Raw genomic sequence first — 21,276 nt, forward strand, 5'->3', positions numbered from 1 at the left:
ATGAGGGATGAGCACAGACTTTTCACAACCTGAGTTGTTTTCAAAAGACTTTTTTTTTTTTCAAGGTCAGATTTTCTCGTATAAGAAATGAAATTATATAGGGTTCCGTTGGTACTGTCAGTAAGAGCAAAAACTTTCAACCCGAATTTCGTAGGTTTGTTCGGGTTATAAATCTTGAATGAAATTCTTCCTTTGAAACTAATTATACTTTCATCCACAAAAATGTCAGGACCTCGTTGATAAAATAACATACGTTTTTTTCCTAATTTTCTCTAGAACACCCTGTATGTGTTCACCCTTTTTCAGAGGCATATTTCCTTCCCCATGAGCAAAGTGCAGATTCCAGAAAATAAGTAAAAACCTCATCCCGGGAGAAAATATCACGAAAATGACATTTTGTTAACGCAGGCCATTGTAAAATAGTCTTTGACATCTGGCAAGGGGTGAAGCCCCATGTTGATGATGACACCAATAAATGCCTTTATGTCACGCAATGTTGAATGATGCCAATTTCTCATTCTGTTTTTTTTTTGTGGTCGGTGTTGGCTGTATTTCCCTTTCATCAACATGCCATTTAGTTTCACTGAGAATATTATCAGATCTTTCGTCATCAAAAAATAAATGAAAATATTCTACAGGGGGCGTATCAGTATCAAAGTGTGATGGTAATATTGGCACTTGATTAGTATTATGAACGGGAGTCATATTTGTTGGCCCAGGGTTGCTGTTAAGTCCGTCCGCTCTGTCGCTATCTGTGTCAGCATCACTTGTGTCGTTGCACTCAGACGAGCTGGAGAAATAATTTTCGTCCTCAGACTCGCATTCACTAAAATCAGACACTTCTTCGACCGTATAGTCCAATATTGACACTATGTCTGTATCACTGATCTGTTTTTGTGATGCCATTTTACCGGAAAACCGTGAAAATGCGTAAGAAGTATGCACACGAGAAAACTGCATTACAGAACGTATGCGTTACGTAACTCCCACAAACAGGAGAACAAACTCAGCAAGATACTGCAGGGATTTCCTTCACTGGAAGAGTTGAGAGAACAGCTCCTGCCATCTCTGAGCATATTTCGGTACCTCCTCAGCTAATAAACCCGCAATTTTTGAACGGAACATATATGTATGTTTCCGCCCACGAAGAATTAAAGGCAAATAAATTATCTTCCCTGTTACTTTTCTCACATCCGTTTCATTTTTAGTCTTTGTTTGACAGATCAGTAGTATGTATAGAATGTTCTTGTTAGAGCATTCCAACCTGTGAAGAGGTACCTCGCTGACTTCACTCTCCCACCTGCTAGTTTTTGTTGAACACACTTGACACATTCACTGGGTTAAGGTGAAGTGAGCCCTAGCCAGAATTCAAATAACAGTTTGTCTCATTTGCATACCCTTTGGCATCAGATCAGTGTTGTGAGAAATGGAATTAGGCCCTGGAATCCAGTAAATTACACTTTTTGTGGTGGAATATTGGTTAACAGACAAGCAATTTTCCATTTCCACTCATCTACTTTCTCCTTTTAGTTTGGATTACTCAGCACTTGTAATATGCTATTTGCTCTCCCGTTTTTTTTCCGCTAAAGTCACTATGAATAGGTGAAGTATCCAGGTCGCTTGATGAACTTCCAATAGCCACTTCTTGCTCGGTTTGTGTGCAGTATAGGTGCATTAGATCTTTAAATATAGTGAACCAAAACGTGAATAGAACTATAAGCCTTCTATCTTAGAAGTGAAGCTTCCACGGTGTGAAGAATTATTTAATTTAATTTCCGGGTTGAACCGTGTTGTACTTGTACGCATATCACGTACAGTTTGCCGACGTTTCAAATACATTGCAGTATTCTTTGTCAAGGCGACTGAAATACCCCTACTCGATCCGAGGTAATCAGTCTCCCAGGCAGAAATTACACTACTAGAGTGGCCTTGATCTTGGCCTTTCATATCCTAGCCTTTCTGGCTGTCCGTTTCAGAAAGGCGAGTCGAGCCAGGTAGTTACTCATTTTCTTTCGAAGGTAGCCAAGCATTCCTACGAAACTAGGCACGGAATATCATTTGACAAGACCAAGATCCTAGCAGCTATCCCTTGGAATCTGGGAAGGAAAATCCGCGAGGCTATCGAAATCAAGAAACATCCGAACAACATAAATTTAGAAGAAGGATACAAAAACAGTAATTCTTGAATGCCTATCATTCATAGTTTAAGACATACATACCACAACATAAACACACGGGCCGCAACCCCACTACCTGGCTGTGACATATACTTTCCAGAAGTCTCGCGAGACAGCCAGGGCTTACATCAGCCAGAAAGGCTAGGATATAAAAGGCCAAGATCAAGGCCACTCTAGTAGTGTAATTTCTGCCTGGGAGACTGATTACCTCGGATCGAGTACGGGTATTTCAGTCGCCTTGACAAAGAATACTGCAATGTATTCGAAACGTCGGCAAACTGTACGTGATATGCGTACAAGTACAACACGCTTCAACCCGGAAATTAAATTAAATATATAAGCCTTCTAGCACGATCTGTTGAATTTATAATGAACTACTTGCCTACACCACTCTGCTTCATACTGTTGAATGAGTTTTGATGAGGGAAGTCCTTACTACTTGGACTCTTATTTCAGTTCTACACTCAGGTGATTACATGGCTTCTCACAGCGTAGCAACTCCCGTCAGCGTGCTTCCACTCCAGGCTGACTGGCATGCGCCATCTTCCAGGAGCTCAGCAGTTCACTGTCAGTCTTGCCTATATTGCCACAGTGGTGCAGGAGTGGCTGATCCTTCTTTACAGGTTAATGTGCTGCTTTTGAACTCTACCAGACATGTTGAGTTGATAAAAGTACCTTGATCTGTCTAGGACTCGCTGGCCGCTGCTACACAGGTTGCTGAAGAGCGGATTGCCAACATACGGACAGTTAAGTCCTTCAGCGGTGAAGATCGAGAGTACGAGGCGTACAGGAGCAAGATACAGCACATTCTGCAGCTGGCTTACAGAGAGTCTCTAGCTAAGGGCATCTTCTTTGGTCTGGTAAGACAATTACTTTTGATATCATTTAAATTGAAAATTGTTTGTCCCATATAGTGGCTCTGCTTGCGCAGTGTTGAGGATCTGCATGGTGCCATCTGACCGGGCTGACATACAAATAATAAAACACTAAACACTCATTTGTAGCCCAGACAAAATCTTCCAGTAGCCTGAAGTACGATCTCCTTGGGCGATATGCCGTCGCAGTCGCACCCACAGTCCATGATTGGTACAAACTCTACTGAGGGCAACCCAGGTTTTCTTGGGACATTGTAGCCAGCTGGTGGATGCTGCAGGTGACTGAGGTAGACCTCAGGGGTTGGTTAGTGACCATGAGGACTGTAGCTGAGTCTTCCATTTACTTGTTGCAGGCTCATTTATCCAACCTCCTTTGGTCAATTCATGTTCTCTTCCAACCCTGATGGTATTAGATTCCTAATAACTAGGGAGTCCTTCGTAGCCCTTCCCTTTATTCTTCCATTTTCCCTCTAATTAACACTTTCTCCATTATGTGCCTGTACTGTACTCTCGCACATGGTGCTCTCAGTAAACTGAAACCTGGCCTAGATGACATTCCTCCAGATTTGATTCTAAGTGGAAGCCTACCTCTAAAGACCAGACTTCTTATGGGAAACCTGCAAAGTACCTAGTGACTTTAAAAATGCCACCATTGTTACTTTGATAAAGGAAGGTGATCGTAGTGTTTGTGGCAACTGTCATAGTGCATCATTGCTATATATAGCAGGTCAGATTCTTGCTAGAACTGGCCTGAAGATTATTTCCGAGAGGATCCTACTCAAGTCGCAGTGCGGTTTTCGAACGTCCAGAGTCACAACAGATATGATCTTCTGTACAAGGCAAATCCAGGAAAAATGCAGAGAGCAACAGACTCCTTTATACCTAGTGTTCTATGACTGGGAAAGGCTTTCGACTCTATCCTGAGACCAGCTATGTGGACTACACTTTGGCTGTCCACAGCATTTTGTAGATCTGGTCAATGCTCTTGATGATAACTCATCTGGGCAAATCATTTGTCAAAATATTCACTCGTGGATTGAAACAACACTTTTGACTCTTTATCTGCTGTCGTGCTGTGTGGAACATCTACTGATAACCAAGGTGTAAAGGTCAGATATCGCAGATATCAGAGATTGCACTGCTGGACTTAGTGTGAGCTACTCCTTCATTTCTTCTGTTATTTATCGAGAGATGTTTTTTATAATTTTATGAGGATGGAAATATTCATGTACCTACCAAAAGTAATCCGTACTACGATGGATTAACCTAGGAACATTGAAGTTTTTTGATTTATAACCTTTTAATTTTCTGTAATTATTCTAAGCCTTTAGCTATTGGGAAGTGAATAAAAGTGTTCACCGAAGAAATTGGGTGTCAGATTTTCCAGTGGGTGCCTGGTACCTTATGATATCGCACGGCACTTGCCGTACCTGTATCTACGTTGCTGGCTCATAAATATCACCCATATATAAACCTAGGAATAATGAATGTTCCTATGTCTGTTCTAGAAATATGAGTAATAACATAACTAAACTCACTTCCATTAGACTAGAAGTTCATCACGTTTATGGTCGTCTGTGGAATGATAAAAGGCAGTTAATCACACTTGACACACACTGCTGCTGGTTAGTTGGAACGATGTAGTTATGCAGGCCAATCTAGCCTTGAGCTGTCAAATACCCTTTTTTTTTTTTTTTTAAGAAGCAAAAAACCATTAATTTTCATCTCGAAGTATGTCTAGCTTTACAAACATTGAATATTTTAGTCGTGTCTGATTCCGACAGTACTTTCATGTGATGTTGGGCGGGCTTACAAACTGTGTAAGGTAGGTGTTCTCAATTTCTCCCCGGAACTCCAACTGCCTATTTCCTCAGGACCATGATGTCGAAGAGCCACCACTGATTCTTGCTCGGAATGGCAGCCCATCATGCGACACCTAACTCTTCTGTATAATGTAACTATTTAAAATAGTTTATTTGAATCTGCCTTGATCAAATACTCATTAAATGAAAGAAAAACTATTTATTAAACCAAACATGTTTCGGGGAATCTCAACCATTCCCTTCCTCAGTTTATGGTCGTTTATCACGTTTATGGTGATCTGACCACTTACAGTTACATTATACATTCAGACTAGTCAATACGGACCAGACACAATATTAACCTATCACGATTAAGTTTATTAACAACTAACTCTTCTTTCGCAAATTCAAATGTTCCTCTAATATTCCTTTTCTTCATCTCCGTCAAAGAGGTCAGAGGACAGTCTCGAATGGTAAGCAAATTCATCTTCATCCATTTCCCTTGTCCAGCTCTTTCTGGACACCTTTACATCATCCTCTGTCCAAACTTCATTGTTCCTCCAGTCCAGTTTTCTTCTAATTACACCGTTCTTGATCATTTTCAACCACCTTAGTCTTGTTCTCCCTTTTTCTACCTGCGTTTTCATTATCCACTTCAGCATCCATCCCTCTTCCATCCTCTTTAACATGTCCTAACATCTGAGTTTATCCCTCCCTGAAGCTTTTCCACTCCTTAAACATTTAATTTCACTTGCCTGGTTTTTACTCTCCTGCCTCCTGCATGTCTCAGTATTATGCATCAGCTCTTTGTACTTCACTGCTACTTTTGCCCTCCACATTTGGTAGAACTCATTTCCCTGATCTCCACGTCCAGTTCTGTGCTTTCCAAGTTGTTGAAGCTCTCCACAATTTCATGTTTTCGTCCCTTATTTTTACAATTCCCTTTCTCCTCTAGTCAACCCCATTGTCTTACTCTTTTCCTCACTGATGTTCATTCCATCCTTTTCAATAACCTCGAGTTGCCCTTGTACACCACAATATCATTACCTTCAGCTCCCTGTCTCCATATTTTACCTTTGTCTCCTTCACAATTTTTTTATAATGAATATGAATAACTGTGACAACACACTTCCTTGTCGTAGTCCATTTTCATTGCTAAACTACTCTGTCCTCCCGACATGTGTCTGGACATTGCTGCAACAATTTTTGTACATTGCTTGCAAATATCCTATGATTTGTTTTCCTTTCTGTTGCATTACTTTCCATACCTTTGCTCAAGGTACACTATCAAAAGCCTTTTGTAAATCAAGGAATGTCATCACCATAAGTCCTCCGTACTCTCATTGTTTTTCCATGAAATGTCTCATACTGAAGATGGGGTCTAGTGTATATCTTCCATTTCAAAAGCCATTTTGCTCTTCTTCCTTCCACCTTTATTCTCATTCTGTTTATTAGTGCCTTTTCAAATATTTTTGCTACCTCAGATGTAAGTGTGTTTCCTTGATAATTGATTACATATCAAGAAAGCACAACAGATAACTCCATTAAAATTTACAATGAAACCTCGTTAGTGCATTCCTCATTAACACCTTTTCCTGCTTAGCATGTCGTAAATTCAATGTCCCAATTCTCATTGTATTTAAATCTATATAAAAATACCTCATTTATCATGTCACGAATTCTCACTATTACCGCTTTGTACGATCACACTTTTCCTAGCTCTGAAAATGTTATTTGTCATCACTTGCAAAGCAAACATGATTTTCAACTCTGATAAGAACTGTCACCACAGTGGCGTGATGATGGAAAAAGTGAGCTTATTTGTGCTTGTATCCGTTCAGAAGTTAAAAATGTATTTTGTGGTGAGTGTGGTACAGTGAAGTTTATTTGCATGATACGGTAACCTATACCTGGATTAGGAACATAATTTTGTGAAATTGACTAGTGTGGTGCTTATTTGTCTTGGGAAAGCCTAGGTGGAAAATGGATTGGTATCTGCATTATTAAGTGTGCAGGGGTCACAAACGTTGAACTGGAACCTTTGAGTTTCGACTCGATCGATTCGACTTGGTCAAAGTTTTTCAAAATGGCGGCCATAGTCATTCTGTCGCAGTTGCACATGACCAAGTATAACCTCCAATTCATTGTCTAAGACTGCGACCAGAAAATAATGTTTTATAACACACTGCTCTGAAATAAAAGGCTTCTATTAACATTTGTTTTAGAAATAGTATGATCTCCAATAATACTTTGACACCGAGTGTGTCATATTTTTCGTCTTCTCCTCCTCCAAACGTTTTGGTTGAGGGCTAACAGCCGCTGAAATTTGTGTCAAACTATCTTCATTCCTTTTCTTTCCTACTTCTGTTTAATTTAATACACATGTACTTTGAGCATTGCGCTCATTATCTTTATTGAACCTACGGGAAGAAAAGGACCTTGTATGTGGTGACCTCTACACAGAGTGTTCGTACTACGATGCTCCGCCCCCTAACCAATTAGAGTTCTCTGCGGAGCAAACTTTTCCTTGTCGATCCTTGCTCTGGGTGAGAGCGGCCATTAGAGTGTTGTGAGTAGTTGGAGATGGACCTGTATTCTGTGTGTCTCATGTCCGAGTGCTGCGGCTGAAGAATATTGTGAGAGGGCTCCTTCTCTCGCCCTCAAAATGTTTTTAGTGTAAATTGGAGCGTCACCAGACTGTATGATTTTTAAATATTTTCTTAAGATTTCATCATCTATGTGAGTATTAAAATGGCGCTATGGCGTCACCTCAATCCAGCGGAATTTTTTTGGCACCTTAAAGAACTTGGTCTCCTTTCGGCTTTCATCAATTTGAAAAACTATTATGTGGCGTGTGGGACTATAAGTTACTTTCTGTCGTAATGATCTCGGCTTCTCAAAAAAAAAAAAAAAAAAAAACTGTATTATTAACAGGCAGTGTAACATTTCGGGTTATAGGTAAAATATTTCCCAAATGGATCTGGGGTGAAGTTAAATTATCAAATTAATCATGTAGAAAATTTTTGAATATTATGTAATATTTAAATGTTTACCTTTATTAAATCACCCCAACTAGGTTGAGTTTTAAACCATTTGAGTTCAAACCAAGAGGACGGAAGTTTTATTTAATTTTTCTCTGTCTTTATTTTAATTTTCTTGGTTCATTCTTGCTCTTTTCGTGTTAAATTATGCTTTTCTCCTTCCTTGTTCAGGCTACTGTTTCCTTTGGTTATACTTTGGTACATGGCGTTCGTGTGTTACTATGACGATGCGTGATTGTTGATTATAAATAAAGTGAAGGAGGATGATGTTTTTTTCTGCTTTCACGGTGACTACCTATTTTGTGTGATGATTCTATTGATTGTTTGATTTCCCCTTACTTTAATGACATTTTGAGCTCGCCTTGGAGCTATTTTATTTTAAATATTCTGTTTTAATTGCTACCAGTGTGAAGAGTTGTTGTGTTTAATCTATCTGGACTGCCGGTAACCCTTCCCCTTGGTGAGAACTCCATGGTTACGAAAGTAATTTCAAAGAATAATAATAAACAAATATTATTATTTTATTTCCCCTTTTCTCTGGTATGTTGAGGCCTAATTTACGTTATGATTAGTTCATTTTCCTTTTGCGGTGGTCGACCATGATATATCAAGTAACTACTGTAATCTCATTTTGGTCCGTATTGAAGATACAATAAGTAAAACACTTTCAAGATTAAAATTATTGTGGCCACCTTTTCAATACAAATATATTTTAGTGATTAAAATCTACATGTTTTAAAAACACCAGTTAGGGACATGTTTCGCCCTAGTTATGGGCATCTTCAGCCTAATACTAAATCTTAAGGTCAAGAATTAAAACTATAAAACATCGGAACTTAATAGTAAACTTAATACTAAATACAATGGTCTTATGCTTTTTACATAGTTTACAATATGTACAGTATGTACAATATGTACATTAACTTTGCCAGAATTTACGAACAATGAATTAATTTATTTTATATGACTAGACATCCAAATTGTAGATTGGATTGATCACAGCATGAATTGGAGTTTCTCAAATTGTATTGACTAGAGATTTATCACAGCGTGAGTTGGGGTTTCTTCAATTATTATGGTTGCCTGAGTCGTAAGCATTGTTACAAAACCAGAACCTTGGTTAAAGTCGTTCATGTTAGGGCATGAATCAGTTTGAATATTCCTTTAGAAAAAAGCATGGTTGAAGCATGTATGTTAGAAATTATTTTTGATCGGATAAATTTTTTTGAATATTACGTCATTCTGGTTGATTAACTTCCCATTGGTGCATTGTTCAACCTTGGGAGGAATATGAGTTGTCTGAAACTGGATAAGAGAAAAAACAGGGAATTAGAATGATGAATGTGGAACCCAATATGATAATAACTGCAGAGGTGTTTATCACATGAACTTACTTGTCTTGTCGACGTTAGCTGGGACCAATTGTTCCGGTTGTGTCTGAATGACTAAGCTTGCTACTCCTAGTGTAGTATTGATGCTGTAACGGAGGAGTGGAGCGTGGAGGGGAAGGGGGAGTGAGTTTCAAATCGTGCACCGTTCAGACACAACCGGAACAATTGGTCCCAGCTAACGTCGACAAGACAAGTAAGTTCATGTGATAAACACCTCTGCAGTTATTATCATATTGGGTTCCACATTCATCATTCTAATTCCCTGTTTTTTCTCTTATCCAGTTTCAGACAACTCATATTCCTCCCAAGGTTGAACAATGCACCAATGGGAAGTTAATCAACAAGAATGACGTAATATTCAAAAAAAATTTATCCGGTCAACAATAATTTCCAACATATATGCTTCAACCTTAATACATAACCATGCTTCTTTCTAAAGGAATATTCAAACTGATTCTTACCCTAACATGAACGACTTTAACATGTTCAATGCGGATCACGCGCTGGGCGCGTGACGCTACTTTAGAAGCAGGTGCGGAGCACGTGCCTAGCGCGTCAGGAGACGGTTGCTAGGAAATGTAAATCACAGGTTTCCCGCACGGTAAGAAAGGCTCTAAATGTCATCCCGCACATCGTGTACGTCCAATCTACTAGCAGATTCATCCGTAGCCATATCTGCGCATGCGTATTCTGTTTCCCGCGTATTTCCTCTCCAGAGTTGTCGTCATACGTCATCATTCATTTATGGGATCTTTGAGCAGCAAGACCACTTCAATGCGAGTTAAGACACTGCATTTTCTGTTTATTAATTCTTCAGGAGAATTACGAGTGGTTCCACTTTTGAAATAAATAAATTCCACTACTGCAATATGGTCAGTAAAAGAACTGAACTTGTAATTGTCGTTTATTCTTGCATCATCATCATCATCATCATCATTTCCCTTTATCCAGCTGTAGCCGGGTAGGGGCAAATATGGTTCCTCTCCACTTTCTTCGGTCTTTCCACCACTCCTCCTCCAACACTGTGTCCCAGTCCAGGTTTCATTCTATAATGCTGTCTTTCTATATGTGTATAATACGAAAGAACTTCTAATTGTCATTTATTCCTCATCACATTTATAAGTAACTTGAAAGAATGTGCAGTAATCATTTTTGACTGCGTTGTGATGCTTATGTTATAATTTTATTTATATTTCTTTCGGATGGCCGACAATATGGTTCCTTCAACATCACGAGACCTACCCAATTAGCCAAAGTATTTCATTTTTGTTTGTCAAATTCTGTAATAGAGAAGTGTAAATATGAATATATTTATGTCTGTAACATACTTTATGCATTTGTTTGCTATCCGAGGTAAATAATGCACAGTAATCTATCGACGCGCGTGATCCGTCTGGTGACCAGTATTACTTCTCGATTTCAACCACCGTGCGGGTCACGCACCAGGCGCGAGTGGAAAAAGTCCACGAGTTCGTTAGAACTCGTCCTACCAACTTACAAAACTTCGATAATTACAACTTTTAAAGAGTCCCACACAAATATTTTGCTCAGGTTGGTGGGTATGTCACGCTCTGCTAATACGCAGTGAACGTGTTAACCAAGGTTCCGGTTTTGTAACAAATGCTTATGACTCAGGCGACCATAACAATTGAAGAAACCCCAACTCACGCTGTGATAAATCTCTAGTCAATACAATTTGAGAAACTCCAATTCATGCTGTGATCAATCCAATCTGCAATTTGGATGTCTAGTCATATGAAATAAATTAATTCATTGTTCATAAATTCTGGCAAAGTTAATGTACATATTGTACATACTGTACATATTGTAAACTATGTAAAAAGCATAAGACCATTGTATTTAGTATTAAGTTAAGTTTACTATTAAGTTCCGATGATTATAGTTTTAATTCTTGACCTTAAGATTTAGTATTAGGCTGAAGATGCCCATAACTAGGACAAAACATGTCCCTAACTGGTGTTTTTAATTCATGTAGTTTTTAATCACTAAAATATATTTGTATTGAAAAGGTGGACACAATAATTTTAATCTTGAAAGTGTTTTACTCACGATATATCATGTTAAACTTTTTCTTGGTATGTTAACTTAACTTAATTTTGACTTTTTTAATTTTCCTGCATTGACGCTTTCCCTGTTACTATTTCAAATAATTTTATTTACTAAATAAATCCTATTTATTTCCTTCTCAAAAGATATGGTATTCTTCTTTTAAATAGTTGGCAATTTGATATCAGGTACATTTATAATTTTCCACGGGTTTTAATGAAACACCCATCACTTCAGGTAAGTTTCTTTCTAGTTTTATTTTGGTGATGTTTGAGGGTGTCTGATTACGCTTCCTGTTTTGCCTTTTGAAACAAGCTCATTTGTGTACCAGGCTAGTTTTTTCTCCTTTATTTTACTGCCGTTATTGTAGTGGTTGTGTGTTGGTCTACGTAACGGGACAACTTGGATATTTTTATTGGCCCCTGTGCATATGTTTTCATATTAGTTCTCTTGTTTTTTTCACACCTTTTAATAGTTTCCTCTTATCTTGAGAAATGGTAGATATAGTTTTCACTGTACGCACGATACACAATGTAAAATGACTTCATTACAAGTAATAAATTTCATTGTAGACGTCAGATTATAAACATTAAATAAATAATAACTTTACACCACCTTTCCAATACTTATCTTTCCTTATATGTAGGATATAAACATAACAACTGGTGTTGTTAGTTGGGACATGTTTCGCTTAACTGTCGTAAGCATTATCAGCCAAAATAATTCTTAGCTTAAAGTTAGGTCAGGGCCCCGAACCTAGTGGCCTTAAAGTATATGGTACCCTAAGATTCGTGTTTATGTTATAGAAAATCAATAGTCTTAAAACTAGCGTGAAAACTTCTAACAATGTTTGACATGGCCAAAAGAAAAACACACAATCATGTTGACAGAGGTTAAAACATCAAAGTATAACTAGAGTTGCTATCAATCAATCAGTAAGAATGAGGAAGGTAATTAGAGTAGATACTGGTTAAATCTCATTCTTTGCATAGACACGAGAGTCGGGTATGAGAAATCACTTATTGTAGTTAACCATGGTGTAGTAACACTTCACCGGAATTGATCACCCCTGAAGCCATGTATATGTAGAGGCAAATATCCAGTTCCTTCAAAATAATGGTTAAAGCCGAAAACAGGTGTCCTCATTTCTACTCGGAGTTCAAAGTCATAGATGGAGAAAATAAGCATGAATTGAAGTTAAAAAAATGGAAAAGAGAAAAAAGAGATGTACTCAGTAACTTGAAAATAGTGGGTCCAAAAATGAGAGTCTATGATTGCTTACCTCTTATAGCGGTGACTGGTCACCTTAGCAGCTCGAGGAGGTATGGTAATCGTCTGCTCGTTGCTGCGTGTTGTATTGGTGTGCTAGCTTGGGTGGACAGCAAGTCGGGAGGGGAGGGGTAGGCGCAACCACGAGAGTGCTAGAACTTGGTGGCGGAGTTATGGCATGAGGAGGGGGTAAGGTGGAATCTGTTATCATGACCGGAGGAATATTTAAAGGTTTATAATTGAAGATTTTTGTGAAATTATTATTTATATCAAAATTAATAAGTAACTTGGAGACTTGTTCAATTATCGGGCTAATGTTCTCAGAGACATCATTCAAATTATTATTATTGTTATTATTATTATTATTATTATTATTATTATTATTATTATTATTATTATTATTATTATTAAAATGTAAATCCAAAAAAATGTAGCTTTAGGCTAAGAATTATTTTGGTTGATGATGCTTATGACAGTTAAGCGAAACATGTCACAACTAACAAGACCAGTTGTAATGTTTATATATCTAAATATAATGAAAGATAAGTATAGGAAAGGTGGTGTAAAATTATTATTTCTTTAATGTTTATAAAATGCCTTCATGTCAGAAAAAATCGTATCTAGTGTTTCCATATCCCTGTTGGGTAGTTTTTATTTGTATATTCAGCAGTACGTTTTCTCGCTTAACACATTCATTTTTGATGTCCCCTGCAGAAATGTCTTAACGAGGTTTTACTGTATTCCTTTAATTCACTAATACTTATTAAACACCCCTTAAAACATTCAAAACAATTAAAAATACAATAATAATAAAAAAATGATAATAATAATAATAATAATTATAACTCAAGGAAGACCGAAATTTGCCATAACGGGAAGTTCTGGTAAACAATTCAGCTGGTACAATACTGCAGAACATCACACTCCTAGGTGGCCCACATGAGGTGTACTTCATTAGTTTAAAGTTACATTTATTAGATACATAAATGGTTCTACACTTCTCAATAATATTAATTAATTAATTCATGGGTTTAAAAAATAGTGTGTGATTTGATAGTCATACCCTCTCAGATGTATGTCCAACCCATGTCCTGTTTCTCTGTGGGGTTTGGTGTGGAGTGAGCGAGTCTTTATGATCGCATGCCCTTCCTGATGTGAACCTGATCAGAGGAGTTAATGAGATGAAGTGAATGACGAGATATATGATAGTAGGAACAGAGAGGGTGGAACCCGGTGCCAGCATATAGCCTACTCCTGTCTGCTTAATGTCATGATCATCATCATCATCATCATCATCATCATCATCATCATCATATGTCCCCACTCCATATGAGCATTGCTGAGAGGTTTGGAATTTATTCCAGGCTTTTGGCACGCAGTGTAATTATTAGAATTGTGATACCACCTCTCCTACCCTGCCAGCCAACATTCTGATGGTGAAAATGTTTTCGACGAGCTGGACTCAAACTGGTTAACCACGGTGTCAGACCATATACGGTACACTCGATGTGTTAACAATCATGGTCATCAGAGGTGATTAGTAGATTTGAAACCAGTGAACAAATTTTTGAAATAAAATCTGTAGGCAAAGTTTTGTACGCCAGCAGGTGTTGCTGCTTTACCAATATTAGTTTCATTGTGGTTCTTTCCTTGGTAAAGACACTAAGTACGGTAAGCATGAAGCACCACACTTTGAAGGTGAATCTGATAGAACTGTAGCCTCCTGTAGGCATGCTCCACTGAAATGTTGTTGTTCTCACGATGTCGCTTATTCTGCCCGTTAGCGATATCACGGCGGGGGCACACAGGACCAAGCGTGGCGCCTGAAACATGAAAGAAATATTTAATGTCACGTAATGTACCTTACAGCAACTTGTCTAACTGTGCAGACCGGGCTGAGTGGTAACATCATCATCCTGTCTGTGCTGTATTACGGGGGCACCATGGTGAGCGACCAACACATCACCGTCGGCAGCCTGTCGGCTTTCCTGCTGTACGCGGCCTACATTGGCGTCTCTCTGGGAGGCCTGTCCAGTTTCTACTCGGAGTTGAGTCGCGGTCTAGGGGCCAGCACCAGGCTGTGGGAGCTTGTCGACAGACAGCCTCTCATTCCCGTGTCAGGTTAGTGGCAAAGTACAACCCAAATAATATGGAAAGAGGCTCATTGTTCAGAGTGATGTTACTGTAAAAGTTATTCAACTCTTGAGGGTTGCAAGTATCTCAGTAAACAGGAAATAAAGGCTGTTTGTGGCCCTTGGAACTTGTTAATGTTACCTACCATTTCCTGTGGGCATGTTGCTTGTTGTTTCAGTTGAAGTAGGCCCTATGTCATTATTGGGGTTCGGATGTTCAGGAAATAAGGGCTGCAGAGATGTGGCCCATGAGATCACTGGAGAGGACTGGGAAGTGATGGGAATCCGGGCAAGCCAAGGTCAAAGTGACCAGCAGAGGAGAAGATGTAGGACAATACAAGGTCTAGGACAATTGATGAGAAATACCATGAAACACCATAAATAGTTTAAAGCTCATAAAAATTTAATGAAGAAAGAAATTAAATTTAGATAGTAACACAAATTAATAAAATGGAGTAATTACATTAAATGAAGAAATCAAACTGAAATTAATCTTAATTAAATGAACAAAGTAAATAGAAATTAACTCATACACTAAATCAGTTAAATAGAAGGAATTTACAAAATTTGTATCATAATCTGGATAGTTTCAAAATAATATAAGTTTCCAGATTGAAAATTATTTTTCAAATTCATACTTAATACCTTCAGAAATAAAAAAGGTAGCAAATTTCAAGACATTAGAGTATAAAAATGTGCACGATGGTTTCATGAATGTTCAGTTGCACTCCATTGAACAACACACATTCTTCAACATGACACTGCAAGCGGAAAGTGACATTAAATTTAAGGATCCTCGTGAAGGTTCATATGTTGTATGATTATGTGACCTGCTAATGGCCCGAAACAAGCCGTGGCCAATTGTAAATCGTCACAAGTAAAGCTTGATCTTACATTTTAAATTTTTTTTTTTTTTTTTTTTTTTTTTTTTAATTTATCAGATTAGTCAAAAGGGAAAGATTACAACAGTTGAAAACAAGGGCTCCCAGCATTCCTGGACAGATGAATGCTTACCATCTGGCCACAAAGAAAAATGAAGTAGTTGGTAGTTGTGATCAGATGTTTCAGTGTCCATTGTTCGCAGCCTCCTGTACAATGCACTTAGGTCTAGTGTAATTTCAGATGTTTCTTGTTGTAGGTGGGTTAATTCCAAGCGAGGACCCAAGAGGGCACGTCAGTTTCCAAAAAGTAACTTTCAGTTACCCCACTCGAAAAAGTGTTCCCATTCTATCGGATCTGGACCTAGAGATACCATCGGGTTCCGTCACTGCAGTGGTGGGTTCCAGCGGCTCCGGAAAGAGTACGTTGGCAGCCCTGCTGTTACGACTGTACGACCCAGACAGCGGCGCTGTCTTGCTGGACGGATACCCCGTCAACGAGCTGGACCCCCAGTGGCTGAGGAGTCACATTGGAACTGTGAGCCAGGTACCCGCCACAACCTCTCTTATTGGTCACTGTGTGAGAGTAACTTATTTTCATTCAGTGTTTGATATTTTATTATGCCAAACATTTTTTTACCCTGGAACAATTTTTAGGAACAGTTTCCATGTACAGTAGAAGTCCACTATAGCGAGTACAGCATATAACGAGAGCGCCATTATAACAGCAATTTTTTGCTGTCCCTTCAAAATTCCTATATTGAACTGTGTATTATCCTTTGGTTACAACGAGAGCCCATCACTGACGCATCCGTTATTTCGAGTGATTATGCGGGCACGATTTTTTCCTTTACCAGATTTATGTATCCCAGCGATTATGTTGCATGCGAATGATTACCTTTGGTATTGTTTCCTCGCTATATCCATAGGCGAGTTCTATTGTCGTCATTCGAAGGCAATGTCGGAGTCGATTAGTAATACCCGTCGACTGCTGTTCCGTAACGAAAATTCTAAATGAAAGAGGACATATTTCATAATGAATGCGTAAATAACGTGTCCGATAACAGTTGTTAACTCCTAAAAAATAAAGACTGACTAAACGATCACTTAATTTTAATGCAAAATACTGCAATTAAGTAAGAATGGGATACATCTCGAGATATGGCAGAGTGCATAATTGATTTCAGAGGTTAGTTTATATTTTCTCACGTCTGGTTACATTACGGAAGGGCTATTATCGCGTAAATTTATAGTGAAGAAGATTATAATTTCTCTACTGGCGCTTGAAGCCTGTTTTCATCATACGTATAGTACGGTTAAGTGAGGATAGGTGACGCCGTTTGAATAAGAAAACTGAAAAAAAAAAGCGATTGATCATCTTCAGTACAATGTAGTTTTCTCACTATATGCATTTTTTTTTTCTATTTGCTTTACATCGCACCGACACAGACAGGTCTAATGGCGAAGATGGTACAGGAAAGGCCTAGGAATGGGAAGGAAGCGACCATAGCCTTATTTAAGGTACAGCCCCAGCATTTGCCTGGTGTGAAAATGGGACACCACGGAAAACCATCTTCAAGGCTGCCGACAGTGGAGTTCGAACCTACTATCTCCCGGATGTGAGCTCACAACTTCGCGCCCACTATGTGCGTTTGCGAGCTCTCTCGTAGACATTCGAAGGCAATGTTGGAGTCGATAAGTAATAGCTGTTGACTGCTGTTCTCTAAAGAAAATTTGACATAAAAGAGGATAACACGTTTTCGTAATAAATGCGTAAATAACGTGGCCGATAGCAGTTGTCAACTTGTTAAAAATAAGGGCTGAACTAAACGATTGCTTCATTTTAATGTTATACACTGAAATTAAGTAAGAATGTGATGTACCTCAAGATATGGCTGAGTACATCACTGATTTCAGAGGATAGTTCATATTTTCTCGCATCTAGTTAAATTTTGGAAAGGCTATTCACACGTAAACTTCTAGCGAGGATGTTATAATTTCTCTACATGCGTTTCAAATATGTTTCTATGATACACATACGGTTACGTTAGGTGATGCCGTTTGAAGAAGAAAACTGAAATGTTTGCCACAGAAGCCCCTGGAGTGATACTGTATTTCTCTGAATCCAAAACGATGTGTTTTTTCCCTCAGAAGCTCTTGCGAAAAATCAAGGGTTGTCTTGCATTCGCGGCCTAACAGTAATGAACACCACTGGCAACTACCACAGTAACCACGCTGCTTCTTTTCACCCCTGCACACGCACACACAAAAAACTCATTGACAATAAACGACCGCCTCTTTATTATACATCGCTAGCCACGACAACCGGTTGTACAGTGCCTGTGTGTAACGCACTGGATCTCGGGAAATACCTAGTGAAGAGAGAATGACGTTCTATTAGCCTCTACGAAAACGTTTCTCAAGTCTGCAGAATGGCAACAAAATGTGCGAGCCTTTGAATTCTTAGAAAGGCCATGGCTACTCAGTAGCAGAGTTATAACGCGTCTACTGTACCTGACGCTTCGTAAAATTAAGTTTTATAGACAACAGGAACATTTTTGTGATGGATAGTCGTATTGTAAAGATACGTGGAACAGGTATTGCCGGCAAATTATCAACAGGTTCTCTTCGATATTATGATGCCAATTTTAAGTTAATGGTTATTAAACACTCGTAAGTATAGAATGATTGTGCAGCCGCAAGAAAATACGGTATAGGCCTAATTAAAGCTAATATTTGACTTTAACGTGGAGACAAAGATTGCTAAAAAATATGTACTGTACACAAAAATGCATTCAGAGGTCCGCAACATGGACGCCTTAAAGATCTCGAAGATGAAATTGCGAGGCATGTGCACGAAAAGTTCAATGGCAGAATGGCCATACCGTGGTGCAATAAACTCGTTCATTGACCTTCATCATCTGCAATTGGGCCTATACATCGCCAGCCGCTGAAGTTGGCCGAACCTGGCAGGCGAGACGTGCATGTAGCGGTAGCCGCTTATATCCGATGCTGAGTAAAAGTAACAGTTTTATAGACAGCAATAATATTTTCATGATGGATCGTTGTATTGTAGAGACGCACGGAATAGGTATTGCCGGCAAATTTTCAACGGGTTCTCTTTGGTATTATGATGCCAATTTTAAATTAGTGGTCATTAAACCCGCGGAAATAAAGAATAATTGTACAGCCACAAAAAAAAAAAAGGGGAAATGCATAACAAAAGCCAATGTTTGGTGTTTAAAAATGCGTACTGTACAACAAAGTGATTTTACAAAGCACTTTTTGAGCCTGATTTAAATTTTTTGAAGGGAAAAGTGGGGTTTGTCTTGGATTCGGAAAAATACGGTACTATAATTTTTTAGAATGAAATTAAATACACATTTCCATGAAAAATAAGAAAGAAATAATCCATAGTGTGGATATCATCTGCGGAAACGGAAGTTTTGAACTAACTGATTGCCGTTTCATACCAATTTTAATGTGTACTTTCATACAAAAATCGGGTATAACGACAATCCGCTATAGCGAGTAAATTTTTCGCTGTTATGAAATCTCGCTATAATGGACTTCTAATGTATTAGTCAGTCAAGGAAATGTATTTGTGTAAACATTATGTTTTAAATGTACAGAAAGTTGTTTTGGATCTCTCGATGTTTTGAGTGAGACTAAGGAGTGAACTGAGATTGCCAAGGCAGAATAAACGAGCAGTGTTCAACAAAATGAGAGGAAACTCATCAAGACTGCTGGTGTCAGCTTGACAAGTTAAGAAATATGATCGAATTGCTTTCAGTACTTTGTATAGCCTTGGAGTTGATTTCTGACTGTGTAGATCAATTGGACAAATCTGGCAACCGTGTGTGAGCATACAATTACATAATCAACTCATTGTTTTGGCACACTTTCATTTGACGGCATTGGCACAGTAGCTGAATCATCACGGCACACTTCAGGTAAGTTTGTTAATTCACTATTCATATACGAGTTTGGGAGTGATCTATGTACACATTATGATTTGGTGAATAGCAAATATTACTCCTATGGGCACTTATCACTCTACCTGCTTGTGTTACCTGTTTGTATGCTACCCCTTAAACAACAATTTTTAATGAATATTTTTTATCTACTCCACATTTAAAGAAAGTGTGACTGGTTATCTTGTGTATAACTGTATCGTCCTGTATTCCTTTTTACAGGGACATGATACTCCCAAGAAGTGCTAGACGAACCAATTGAAGATATTACAGCATTTTTATAGAACCTCCAAAGGCTAATATTCACTCCGACAAAGCCGGTGGAGTTCTGATTGATAATTTCACAAGTCACCACCTTTCTACTCACTGACAACGAATGTATAAGAGGCGCAGGCAATGATCTCCTTTCAGGAGATATTCTAGGTCAATCATTTTGCAAGAAGACCTAACTTCGGAGAATAAATCCTGTGTGGATGATCGAGATTCAGTCGTCATGTTCCCAGGAACTGGTCATTTCGCACATCCGCTCAAGCTATCTCATAAATTTTGATGTTGACCAAGGAAAGAATCCTGATTTTAATACTAAATATGAGCCACAATTTGGAAAGTGTGCTGCTCCAATGATACTGATGCCAGATCGACTACCCGATTAAAATAATACCCGTATAGTTGGTCCGTTATTGGACATTGTAAATTTTCCAGCCAACTCATTCCTGGTTGCCAATGTTTTGACCCAGTGTGCTAAGTTGGGCTCATCAGTTGGTAAAGAGCATACCTACCAAGACGCATGGTTAGTGCATACTGTGGAGGCCACTGCATAGGCTACTTAGAGCCACCGGCAGTGCCAATGCACTATGAGAGACTTTGTCTCATTTTCAAAAATTGATGCCTGGCTGGCCATCAGAGTAAATTTACTGGTTTGGGACAAATATTTCAGGTTCCCTATGAGAATCAACATCTATATCATTACCCAATTAAATGTCACACTTACCCTATTGATTATATTTTGGAATGGCATTTTTGGCTCATCTAAAATGTTGCCAATATGGCGCTGCAGGAACCATTCCAGATATTGGAATTCCCAGAGACTGCCCGCTAATCACACCTTGAAATAAAATTAAGAGACAGGCTCGAGGAAGGGTATAAGTATCGTTCGTTCGGTTGATAACTCTGTGGTTACTGTAGCATCAGCCTGCCATGATTTTGAACCCGATTCTATGGTAACACGATAGTCCCATACAGAATCAAAGGGCCGGTGGTGTTTGGAGCTTACAACAGTCAAATGGATGGACCAGAATGTGTTGCACTAGAGTAGGGATTTGTGCAAGGAAATGGTAGTGGTTGCTGGACATTTCCACTCATAATTTATCGTTCCTTCTAAGGAGCTCTGGATGTATCTAGAATTTTGTCGCCATGTTGTACAGACATATCTCCACCACCATCATCATCATCATTATCATCATCATCATCATCATTATCCTTAATAATACCTCATTACCTCAAAAGCAGTGTCATTTACAACATACACCTTGATGGGATTGGTCACCTCATCATGAACACTGTACTAGAAGGGAATGCTCCAGCACTGTTCAGACTGCGTGTGTAAAATGTAATGTTAGTCTCTGTATTCCATGCTTTCTCCTATTTTATACTGTATAAAAAACAGTTCT

The 21,276-nt window shown here is 38.6% G+C and overlaps 1 protein-coding gene across 2 annotated transcripts in view; it reads left to right on the plus strand.

Moving 5' to 3' along the window:
* The window catches only part of LOC136883180 (ATP-binding cassette sub-family B member 10, mitochondrial), a 199,887-nt gene that overhangs the window by 79,740 nt on the left and 98,871 nt on the right, over positions 1-21,276 (plus strand). For both annotated transcript variants that reach the window (XM_067155360.2, XM_067155361.2), the window contains exons 5-7: positions 2,867-3,037; positions 14,512-14,743; positions 15,893-16,179. In XM_067155360.2, the coding sequence (XP_067011461.1) occupies positions 2,867-3,037; positions 14,512-14,743; positions 15,893-16,179 (690 nt within the window). The remainder of the gene's footprint in view (positions 1-2,866; positions 3,038-14,511; positions 14,744-15,892; positions 16,180-21,276) is intronic.

Source organism: Anabrus simplex, chromosome 11 (assembly GCF_040414725.1).
Source record: "Anabrus simplex isolate iqAnaSimp1 chromosome 11, ASM4041472v1, whole genome shotgun sequence".
Classification (NCBI taxonomy): Eukaryota; Metazoa; Arthropoda; class Insecta; order Orthoptera; family Tettigoniidae; genus Anabrus; species Anabrus simplex.